The sequence below is a fragment of the Anarhichas minor genome, unplaced genomic scaffold, assembly GCF_050575085.1.
Source record: "Anarhichas minor isolate MPS153535 unplaced genomic scaffold, ASM5057508v1 ptg000001l, whole genome shotgun sequence".
Lineage (NCBI taxonomy): Eukaryota > Metazoa > Chordata > Actinopteri > Perciformes > Anarhichadidae > Anarhichas > Anarhichas minor.
This window is the reverse complement of record NW_027466447.1, coordinates 1,001,393-1,013,203: the sequence shown is the minus strand read 5'-3', so window position 1 is coordinate 1,013,203 and position 11,811 is coordinate 1,001,393. Positions and strand designations below refer to the sequence as shown.

At 40.7% G+C, this 11,811-nt stretch overlaps 1 protein-coding gene across 7 annotated transcripts in view; it reads left to right on the top strand.

Annotated features, from left to right (window-relative positions):
• The first annotated feature begins 4,101 nt into the window (after window positions 1-4,101).
• Window positions 4,102-11,811, top strand: part of itprid1 (ITPR interacting domain containing 1) — a 40,759-nt gene continuing 33,049 nt past the window's right edge. For 2 of the 7 annotated variants that reach the window (XM_076081438.1, XM_076080683.1), the window contains exons 1-5: window positions 4,102-4,265; window positions 4,372-4,471; window positions 5,527-5,578; window positions 6,173-6,210; window positions 9,108-9,161. In XM_076081438.1, the coding sequence (XP_075937553.1) occupies window positions 4,161-4,265; window positions 4,372-4,471; window positions 5,527-5,578; window positions 6,173-6,210; window positions 9,108-9,161 (349 nt within the window). In that variant the 5' untranslated portion in view covers window positions 4,102-4,160. The other 5 variants (XM_076083926.1, XM_076083062.1, XM_076083410.1 and 2 more) reach the window with 3 other exon arrangements.

The window sequence follows — 11,811 nt, the reverse complement described above, 5'->3', positions numbered from 1 at the left end:
TGAGAGGAGATATGTCGCCTGAACAACTCCAAACTACTATACTGGGGTTTGATGTGCTGCCACACTCTAATGCTCATGCAAAGACTTTGACCTGACAGTACAACCATAAAGAACGTCTCAATTGACCAAAGCTGGTTAACTTTGTTATTGAGTGAGAATATCCCTCACATGATTGTAGGTCGATGAGTAACCTGCTGCGTGTGACTTTGTCAAAACGGGAGTGTCAATGTACAGATGAATATAATCCCAAATTAGCCTCATAAAATGTGTTTACCATATTTATGACAGACGCAAGTTGTAATCGGACAATTTTCAACATGTAATTTATGATAAATTACAATCAAAATTGGTTGTCATCAGTATTGATTTGGAAATGTATCCTTTTTTTTGTCAACTGCAAAATGTTCCATAATACTATTGTTAGTGTTTAGTTGTGCTTATTTAGGCTTCACCGCTCGTAGTCCAACATAATAATCCTGACCAGTTTTACACAACGCAAAAAGTGCTTTTTATGCACTTACATGTTTTATTATTGTTATAAACCTCACTCAAGTAAAAATCCTTCAACATTTTCAGTCTTTTATGATGTCCTATCATCCGCTTATTTCCTTACATGACATCTTTTAACACACAGTCATACACACACACACACACACACACACACACACACACACACTGGATGTCCTGTGTAATTTCCTGAAATCATGTGAGACAGCGAATAAAGATAAGAACTTTTTTTATGGTGGACACAAGGCCCGGCAGTAAAGGAGTCTGGTGGTGATGAAGGAAGTTGCTGCAATCCGATGATGATGAGGAGCATGACTGTGATGCTGACTGGAGAGACTGGGGTGGAGGAGGGTCACATCTGATTGTGCTGCAATGACAACCGACAGCAGCAGAAAAGAGAACATTTTAAAAGTTTGACAGCAACGATGTGATTGGCTTAAGGAAACCTGGTTGCTTAACTTAATTAAGGTAAATGCCCAGAATCAGCTAAGTCACAGGGAGAGAGAGACTGAAAGATTATGAATGAAAAGGAGTGTAAAGAGTCTTCCTGACTGAACTTCTGCTCAAACTTTATTTAAAGACGGCTGTCAAAAGATCGGCTCCTTCAGTCCGTGTCTATGAGTGTGCGAGACTAGAAAGGCGTTGTACATGTACAAGTGCATTTACCATTTACCAAATACCAGATCATGAAAAGAGAAATCTTTCTAATAAATTAAGTTTATTGTGGTTCTTTTGTTGTTCAGACCAGATGGCGGATCAGAAAACAAATAATATATAAAACTAAAACAACAACTTAGAACAACTTCCGGTTCAGGTGGGGATCGAGAAGCAAGGAATTATCCAATAAAAAGGGTTTAAATAAACTCTATCACTCTCAAGTTTTATATTTGATTTGTTTTCTGATTCACCATCTGGTTCAAATATATCCTAATTGTAGGTCTGAACAACAAAAGGACCACAGACAACCATTTGTCTTTTCATGATCTGATATTTCCTACATTAACTTTTATTATGGATACAATTAAAGTCAGAGAGAGAGTCTGTCTGTCAGCAAGAAACACTTTTTGCATAATTTATGCTAATTTCCATTCAGTCACATGAGGCTGATCATTTCTGAGCATCGGGTTCGATAAAAGTTAGATTCTCCCCGAAACATTCCATCTAATACTTTCCAGGGTTAAAAAAACACCAGAATCATATTTACGGTTATTGAATAATGAATTCACAATCAGAATTTCAATACAGCGTTCACATTAAACGCGAGGCAAAATTTTGCGTTTACTTGTTTACACCACCATTCGTGGTGATTCGCGCTAGACGCGCTGCAGAGGAAGAGTAGCTTATCTCCATTAAAGCCGTCTTATCTGGTTCATAACATCATCCAGAGCAGCTCCGTGGATTTCATCGAGCTGTATTCACTGTGGCTAGCAAGCCACACGTCGGCAGTTTACTACAGCTGTATGAACACAAAATAAACAGATTTTGCTGTGATTTAACTGCAATAAACGGACAAAAAGGGACTCCGAAATAACTACGTAATGATGCCGAAGACGACAAGCAATTAACTTTAAAATTTTTCTCAATGAAGCTAGGCTATGCTAACATTGTAGCAGCTCCATCAACACTCAACGTAACGTCGTCTCGGCGTAAATACGGCAGTGTCTTTTTCGTTGTTTGTAAAATATGGTTTATACACATACATTTATTCACATAGTTTCGTCCGGTCTCTACTAATATGAGGTATTGAATTCGTGTATTAGGTGTTATTCGCGTTACTCCCGTCTATTCGCGTCTGTGCATTGACTTTGTATGTAATCTACTCGTGCAAACAATTGGGCTTTAGAGCTAGGGTGAGGAGTTCACACATCCTGAGGGAGCTCGGAGTAGAGCCGCTGCTCCTTTGCGTCGAAAGGGGCCAGCAGAGGTGGTCCGGGCATCTGATCAGGATGCCTCCTGGACGCCTACCTTTAGAGGTTTTCAGGGCACGTCCAACATGTAAGAAGGGTAGACCCAGAACACGCTAGAGAGATTATAAATCTCATCCAGCCTGGGAACACCTCTGGGTTTCCTGCTGCCTGCTGCCCCGCCACCCTGCCCCAGATAAGCCGTACATAATGGATGGATTTTACAGTTTACTTTCGGCATTCTCACAGGACACGAGGCAGGGAAAGTCAAAATAAAACCGAAGGAAGAACTAAACAAAACCCAAAACCGTGACACTAGGTTTGTTTGCACTCAAAAAATGTTAAATAAATAGCTCGAGAAGACTTTCAATGAAGAAGCCCCACGTCTGCCTGCCGCATCATTTTTCCTGTTTTTCAGGCACACACCTCTGTTCTCAGGCTCTTTCAAACTGAGACCTGTAACACTGTCATGTTGTATAATACCATTTAAGGATGATCACAGCTTCATGAAACTTTACTGACAATAGAGGGGTTTCTGAGCAGTTTCCAGAACAGAGGCGCTCGTCATCCAATTGCCGAAAAAGTTCTTGCAGGAATCTCCATGTGAAAGGTTTTAGATACCAAATCACAGCGTGAGTTATTGTATGTAGTTCCTCAAAATCTTGGTGTGTTAACATCGTATTTTGGAGAAGTAAAAAAATGACTTTATAGAGTGACTTTGTTGTTGTAAAGATTACTGTTGCTGCTCTAGAAACAATATATTTAATTATATCTAAATTATAAATTACTTCCAATCCTGTTCTGAATTTCTTTGGTTTTAAAATTCTATACATGTTTTTAAAATAAATGATTTAGTCATGAAAAAGAGCAGAGTATTGACAAGAGTAGCTCCTAGTAGTAATACAATCCTAAAGATAACTAACCCATACCTGAAGGCCACCGTAGTTCTCCAACATGCTTGGAAAAGGAGGGCTGAGCTGAAGGTCATGTTGTTGCTTGTTATCAGCAACCTCACCACTAGATGCCACTAAAATCTCACACACTGTTCCTTTTGGCTAGTAAATCATCAATGATGTCACTGCAAAACTGGTGCGCTTTGTTGTTAACTAAAGTGAAAGTAGTTCTACATAAACAGTACAGTACGGATTTTGTTATTATTTCTTAACTATTAAGCTATTGTCTGAATCTGACCACATATAATGTTCAGTTTGTTGCCCAAAAGTTTTACCAAAAGGTTTTTTTCAAATCAATCGAGTTATTTCTATCAGACATGTCAGAAATACCAGTGACAATTAAGGTGTGTGTGAACATTAAACAACCACACAATTTGCATGATGATATAAATATAGACACAAAACAAATGGATGTTACTGCGACAGGAAGAGACACAGCGTTAGGGAAAAACAATACAAAACATTGACAAGAGCAACATGAAGTCATTACACATTTAAACTGATTTTACCCTCTATTGTAAGCTATCGAATGACTTGTGAAAAGGACTAAACTTCAGTGGAAAAGTATTAAACCAACAACTGATTTTTTCCTACTAATTAAGGACCTCTAGTTCTTTTTGCTGGAGGGAATGTAGTGTCCTCTGACCACACGCAAGCAGGAAGTGATAAAAGAGGAGCAGGAAGAGATGGACGGTATCAACAACACATATCCTCATATTTCCTTGTAGAGCTACAGAGTCTACCAGAGTGTCATTTGCATGTCCCTGCTTTACTCAGGCATGTTTGCAGGAGCTGAATGAGAACTGCTGTCTGCTGCTTCACACGCTCCTCACTACTGATCAGCTCAGCTGCTGCTGTCGATGTACAACCAAAAGTTATCCGGGTCATTCCAGTTACACAGGTAATAAGCATTCATGACTCTGCTTTTCTGGTGTTGTTGTGCATCTGTTGCTCCTCATATGAGCTGTGATCCCCAACACTCCAGTTTCTTTCCATGGCGTCTGAAGGGAGCTCGGGCCAAAAGGACCAATCTGGTTGCATCCAGGGTCCACTGGAACCAAATGGACCCTCCTGAGTTGATCACAGCTCAGGACCAGGAGGCTCACGGTAGGGAAGCTATGAACATGTTCATGTCAGCCCACAATACATACTGAAATCAAATCCCATTTACTGCGAATCATCTTATTGCAATTATTTTCAAAAGTTTGCTTCTGTGTTTAGAAAAATAAAAACTTTTTAGAGACTTTGAACTTGCTTGAGTCAACATCAGTGAACATCAGGTCGGCTGTTATTGTTGCACAGTGAAGCAGTTTTAAAAACACACTTACACAGTGTGGATTAAACTGTGTTCAAGTTTTTGTTGTTAGGTAGCTTCATTTTAGTGTAGGTATGCTTCAGGAAATGTGATGTGCTTTGGAAAAACAGGTGCTTTGGAGACAGTGGAGTAAAACATCAAAAGCCATTGCTGTTTATACAAATAGTCCTTTTATAAATGAAAGCATCAAATTAGGATGATGATGAGGGAGAGTTTCAACCTGCCCTGCACCGGCCAAGTTATGTTCTTAACAATGACAAAACATGACATAGCATCTGTACTTCTCGTCTATCGTCATGGTAAATTGGACTCAACAAAGTCACAGATCTGGGGTCACAGTGACATCACTTTAAAGACGGGTTAAAAAAAACACAAGCAGTCAGGTGATCCGACACCTCAGCATTATTAATAGGTTGTAATAAATGAGCAGGCTGGTGGTGTATTGGTAGGGCTCTCTATTCAATTTACACACATTTTAATTTGTAGAGTTTACATCCACATACATCTTCGATTAATTGACTACATTTACATTTTTCATTTAATATCTTCATTGTTCATATAGACAAGGTATTGTCTCATATATTATTTGTAAATGACCAAAATTATCCAGTAAAAGATCATCATTTTAAATTGAGGCACCAAGATGACAAATCTGTCATTGACATGACAGGATTTTTTCTTTCTTTGTGAGGACCCTGGCTGAGACCAGGAGGCTCAGAGGACATGTTGTTGTTGTTCAGTGGTCAGCTCTCAGTGGAGGCTTCCTACTTCTGTCACTTTTAGTGTTTGCTATCAGAGCTTATTGTCACCGGCTTTATTATAATTTGATGCATCATGTCAACTACAGGAAATTGGAGCCAGGACAGCGTCAGGAAATGGCTCACCACCACTGTCACTGAGTGAGTATCAGTGAGATGAACCCTTGACTGTGAATCTACCCGACTTCTCTGTGTCAACATTACACTACAACTGAAAGAAAATCCATGAAAATAAGCTTTTTCTAGGTTTACAAATAAAGGTGCTGTGGTTTGAATAAAGCCTGATTCATTCTGAAAGTAATATATGACATATAACAAAACCAGTGTCATCCTTCAATGGATCAGTCATTCATTTGTGCCTTAAATAACAAGTTATAAAGTAACTAATTCAATTCATGGTACCAGGTACTGAAGTCAGAACATATAGAAATAATGACTATAGATTTGGCCCTTATGATCTGTATTAGTTTGTCAAATATTGACTAAATGGAAGAATGTTTGAGGCGTTAGGTTTCGGTTGTACTGTGTCTTCCTCTGACTTGTCTTTCAATGAACTGATCGTTTACACTCGCTGTTATGTGCTATATTTGAAAGATACCGTAGAAATATTTGGGTGGTACAATCCAGACACCATACCATATGTTTATAGAGGATATTGCACAGCATTGATACTATCACAATATATTGCCCACATTTGTGTCCCTCCTTCTAAGAAAATGTGACCTGTGTTTGCAGAGAGGATGCAAAGCGGGAGCCGGCGTGTAAAGCTGCAGGTACTTCCAATGGAAATCTCTCTGTGTCTGCGTCCCTGTAGAGAGCTGTCTGTCTTTACTCGGTCAGCTTCATACTGTGTGAATCAGTGGTGCCGGATGGTAAGTAAAGCCTTTTTTTAAAGTCATTTCTGCAGTGGTCTAGTGAGCTCTCACGTGAGTGGAAGGAGGTGAATGGTTCTAGTTCAGTTGTGAAAATGAACGTTAAAGCTGCATGTGTCACAGAAGTTACCAGAGAGTCAGAGACTAATGCAGACGTACAGTAGCTGCTGTGCAGTGAAATACACAGTTGCATAACAGGCTGGCTCATAGAATATCTTCCTGCTGCTTTAGTGTTTTTTTATCAAATCCAAATTAAACAGTTATTTATTCAGATCAGTTGATACAGTTCATCATCATTGTTAAAATGTGTTTACTTTCACATTTCCTTTCGTGATGCTGAATTTAAAATCTTCTTTCTGAATAAAATCAAAAGCCACACTTTGATGAATTTAAACCTTGTTGTTGAGCGGTGTGTGTGTTATCTAACCCTACACCCAGCCCTGAGGCCAGCCCATTCAAACAGCATGCAAATGGTGGTTGAGAAAACCATGGGAATGGCAAATTGCTCCTCATGCCTCTGCCTGCTCCTCCCCCTCACCTGCAACATAATGCATCATTTATACTTGAGAGCACCTCCTGAAAAATGTGACAATGCACCGACAGCACTCATGACCTCACTGTCAGTGGAAATGTTGCTATGCTGTAAAACTATTGCTGTACAATCTTGGATTGAATCTACAATGATTCTCAGCATGGCTAAACGCTACTGCTTCCTGGCTATGGTCTAGGGCAGGGGTCACTAATAAGCGGACCGCAGTCCGGATCCGGACCCACACGTATAACTGATGGATAATTGAGAATTATACATTTTGGCGGAACCTGCATGGCTTTCGCTGTGGAACCCCAGATATTAGTCTGGCTTTGTTGGAATAGCAACCGATAACACAAACAAACCATTTTTTAACAATTTGTATGCAATATCATTGAAACCATATTTATGCTGTCTCTTTGTAAGGCATTGCTAGGCCTATGTACTTTTATTGTTTGTGTCTGCCTTTTTATGTATTTGTCTCTATGGACCCTGAGTCTGAAATAAAGTCTATCTATCTATCTATCTATCTATGCAGCTATTTTTCAATACAGTTTGGCCTGGACTCTAAGCGCCATGTTTGGAGGAAACCAGGTCCCGCTCATTAGCACAATGTTTGGAGCTCTGCTCTTTTGCTGGGCCAATTAGAGAGTTTGATCAACAGCGCACAAAACTGCATGCATCCATGTCTCATGCAGTCGAGCCTCCAGAGCAAGTCACAATGACTAACCATCATGCAATGCACTCAGCAAGACAGCAATCAAAATTGTGCCATTTTCCGTTGTTCTGGCTCATCTCAAACAGGCCTAAAGACTTATAACAACAACCCACATCAGCCTTCTCCTTCTTGCAAACACACACCAGGAAAAGCACACTTAGCTGCTGAGCTGCTGCACATTAAACAGCATGGAAACTTACCTGCGATGTCACTACCCTCAATACCGGTAACTATACTACAAACACTACTTTGTTTCATTTGTCTCTCATTACCTACAGTGTAACACCAGCACTTTGACAGCCTGCCAGCTGCTGTCAATCAAACACAGACACGGACACGCCCCTTCAGCCGGCTGAGACAAAAAGGAGTATTTCGCCTTTTTAAATAATAAAACAAATACTAAAAATAAATTTTAAATGCATATGCTTGACAACCAAAAGGGACGAATAAATGTGATTTCAGTTAGACCAAAAACATTTTATGGAAATCCATCAAATAGTAGAACTATTTCAGCTTGGCTATTCATCGAGCCACAGTCTTAGCATGGCTAAAATTGCAATAACCCAGTGGTGTTTTTAGGTGCAAAGAAATGGTGGGGTGATCTGTTGGCTGAATGAATTAGGCTTATTGCGGACTTCATAAGGCTGAGGTGGTTCAGGTTTACGTGGATCAACACTTTTTTTACACAGAGTGCGGGAAGGATAAGCATTGTTTTTGTATGAGGTTTCTACAGTTAATATAGCTGAACTGGAAACCAGGAGTGTTCATTTCACAGCCAAGGTTATAGAAGATGATTGATTGTATGTCCTATCCCAGAGTAAATGTCATGAACTGTAAAGGACGCCAACATTGAAAACCTTTGTGTGTACCTCAACAGCAGCTTCATGGAAGACAGTTGCTTTATCAGCAAATGCTGATGGTTTGAGATAAAATATCCAAATTTGTCTAAGACTTGTGGATAGGACCAGACCGTCTAGAGCATGTGTATTCAATTGACTGTCAAATCACACTCTCAAAAGATATGTGCTTTGTCTCGTAGTGGCGCTTCACATTACCGCTTTTAATAATCGTCACAGTCTCTGAACACATGGTTTTAAACTGCCTGTGGGAAGAATGGAGATAAGAGTCTGTCCATTCTTGGTTAAAGGCTCTGGTCTCGTTGTCCACTTTTCTCTTTTTGGAGAACGCCATGTGAAATAACTTCTGACTCCACCCTTAACCCAATAGAGATAGCTGTTAGAGCTGTTTGGTTTGTAAGCTGATTGTCTGGTTTCATCTCAATTCATAGGCGAGGTGAGGCCCACAGCAATAGCTCTTAGAGCGCTGTGGCTATACTCATAGAATCTAGAGTTATGGTACGTAACTATTGTTATAGCCCCATCTCCCTCACTCCCTCTCTGTCTCTCTCAGCTAACCTCTGAAGATGAAATATACATGACTTTATCTTAATAAAAATAACTCAACTGTTACCATGTTGTGAGGTACACAAGTGTTTCTGTCGGTAATAGTATTGTCTGGTTCTTATGTTGCTGTCTCCTGTGTTCCCTGCAGAGCCTCGGAGGAGGAACTCCGGCAGTGACGATGACTTGGCCTTGGGTGTAGAAGGTAAACAGCCTCCTATTCTGGACTTTTAAGGTGCCATCCTCAGCAGGGAGTTTTCCAGTATTATGTGTTGCAACTTTAAGGGCACAAGAGTGCAGGGCACACTAACGTGATATAAACAGCAATATGCTGCATTGCACTCTAAAAATATGAAGAGGTAGGCTACAAAAAGCTGATTAAATATGATTTCAATAAGTGCTTTACTCACTTATTGTGATAATTGATGTGATGTTACGTGTATATGTATACGATAAAAGAAATGTAATCAATATTCAAAACAATGAATCACACAAACAGGCACTAAAAGTTGTCAACCAAACTGCAGCAGCCAGCAGGAATAATATCAACATGCTAAGAAGTAGAAAAGATGTAAAAGATGCATCTCGATGCGGACATGGACAAGTCTGCATTGATACAATGACAGAACATAACTAGGAGTTTGTTTTCATTTCAGCTCAGTGGGAGTCTTTAGCTCGTTTTGTTGTCATTTATTGTCGCTTAGAGTTTCTCACCTCTCTCTCTCCTCTCTGTTGGTGTTTCACTGAGGGAGGAGCAGTTCACAGACACTCTGTGTGCACAAAGCAGAGAGACGGCATTCAATCAACCGGCAGTCTGATAGCTTGTTGCTCTCGTTACCAATATTAGCTGCTCTGTTTCAACAATGTTAGGCTAAACAAAAAACATGCATGCAGGCTAAAATTCAACTGTGGTATTGTTCTGTCGGGATACCTGTTCTTTCTTCCAACGCGTCAAGTAAGGTGGCTTGGTCAATGCTCAGCTTTTAGCTTATGTATGCAACAAACCCACCGGTGGCATTACAGGCAGATCAACTGACGTAGTATAAAGTGTGAGACAGTCCACACAGGATGGGAGGGGGGCAGGTGGATGGGTCAAACAAACACAGGACTTTCATCCAGGAGACCGCTGTTTGTGTCCTGTGCCAAAAGCAAAGTTGATCAGTCATTAGTGTCGTAGTCAAGTGATTGTTACCTAAACCTAACTTCCGGTAAAGAAAAAACCCCACAGCACCAGGGATCACATAGGACTCCAACCTTTACAGAACGTTTACTGATCCTGGAGGGAGTTGGGATGGTCGGGGATCAGATCCCTTTCTTCTGCTGACTGACTTTGAGTTCCAACTGCAGTAATTCATTAATTTATCATCCAGGTCATTATCATTGTTTTCTTGTACAATAGCTGAGGGCTTGAGGTGTGTGGGAGAGGATAACGAGCTGTTTGTATCATCTATCCATCCATTGTCTTCCGCTTATCCGGGATCGGGTCACGGTGGCAACAGGCCAGGCAGGCTGACCCAGACTTCCCTCTCCCCCGCAACATGTTCCAGCTCATTCTGGGGGATCCCGAGGCGTTCCCAGGCCAGCCGGGAGATGTAATCCCTCCAGCGTGTTCTGGGTCTTCCCCGGGGTCTCTACCAGGGCGTGCCCGGAAAACCTCCAGTGGGAGGCGTCCAGGAGGCATCCTAATTAGATGCCCGAACCACCTCAGCTGACTCCTTTCGACACAAAGGAGTAGCGGCTCAACTCCAAATTCCCTCCTGATGTCCGAACTCAGTACCCTATCTCTAAGGCTGAGCCCAGCCACCTTACGGAGGAAACTCACTTCGGCCGCTTGTAGCCGCAACCTCGTTCTTTCGGTCACGACCCAGAGTTCGTGACCATAGGTGAGGGTCGGAACGTAGACCGAGCGGTAAATTCTCCGGTCACAACTGTTTGTATCAGTGTAGTTGTATTGCATGTTATGTCATGTAATGAGGTTTTTGTACGCATCTGCGTCCCGGGCGAGTTTGACACAAACCCAATTCAAAAAATATTCTCGATGCATTACATCGAGGGTGCTAATTGCAGGATCTAATCCAGTCCACAGTGCACAATAATTGTGGTGTGGCAAATTATGGCATGAAAGCAGAGAAAATTGTGTATAGGATTATAAAGATGGTTTTTATATTTGAAAACATTATATCAACTGATTGCATCAAACACACAAAGGCAACATGTATTTATTCATGCTTAACAAATAAACACTTTTGACCAAAATATTTTAGTATTTCTCAATTCTCAGTGACTTCAAGAACAACGAGTTTAAGTTATACAGAAAAATAAAAATGCTGCCTGTTACTCTACATAAATATAATTGGTAGGCTCTCTGTTACAAAGATACATTGTACACAAAATTAGCACAGGACTTTCATTCAACAAACATTTATTTGAACCCAAACACGATCTTTCTTAAACAGGTTGTGCACCGCAGGGGCTTGCACAGGCACACTGTATGCTAGACATTTCGTAGGTCGCACAAAAATGAACAAAAACTTTTCATAAGATATTATACCAGCCGTTGCATGAGGATACATTGACTAGGCAAATGAACAATAAATGGGAGTCTGAACTTGTTACATCATTCAAATGTTTGACCTTCACTGTACAGAAGTATGTGCAGAGGTTGACACTAGAAAGCTGTTTTCTCTGCGCTCACTTCAAATCTCAGTCGAAGGCGTGTACCTACAAGCATAAGTTGTGACATCACAACAGGTTTGGAGCCAATCATGGTCCATGGTTACAGAAATGTGATGTGGAAATTTAAAGCCCCAGGCTCACATAAACTAAAGATGGATTTTTCAGTGAATTGTCCAGTA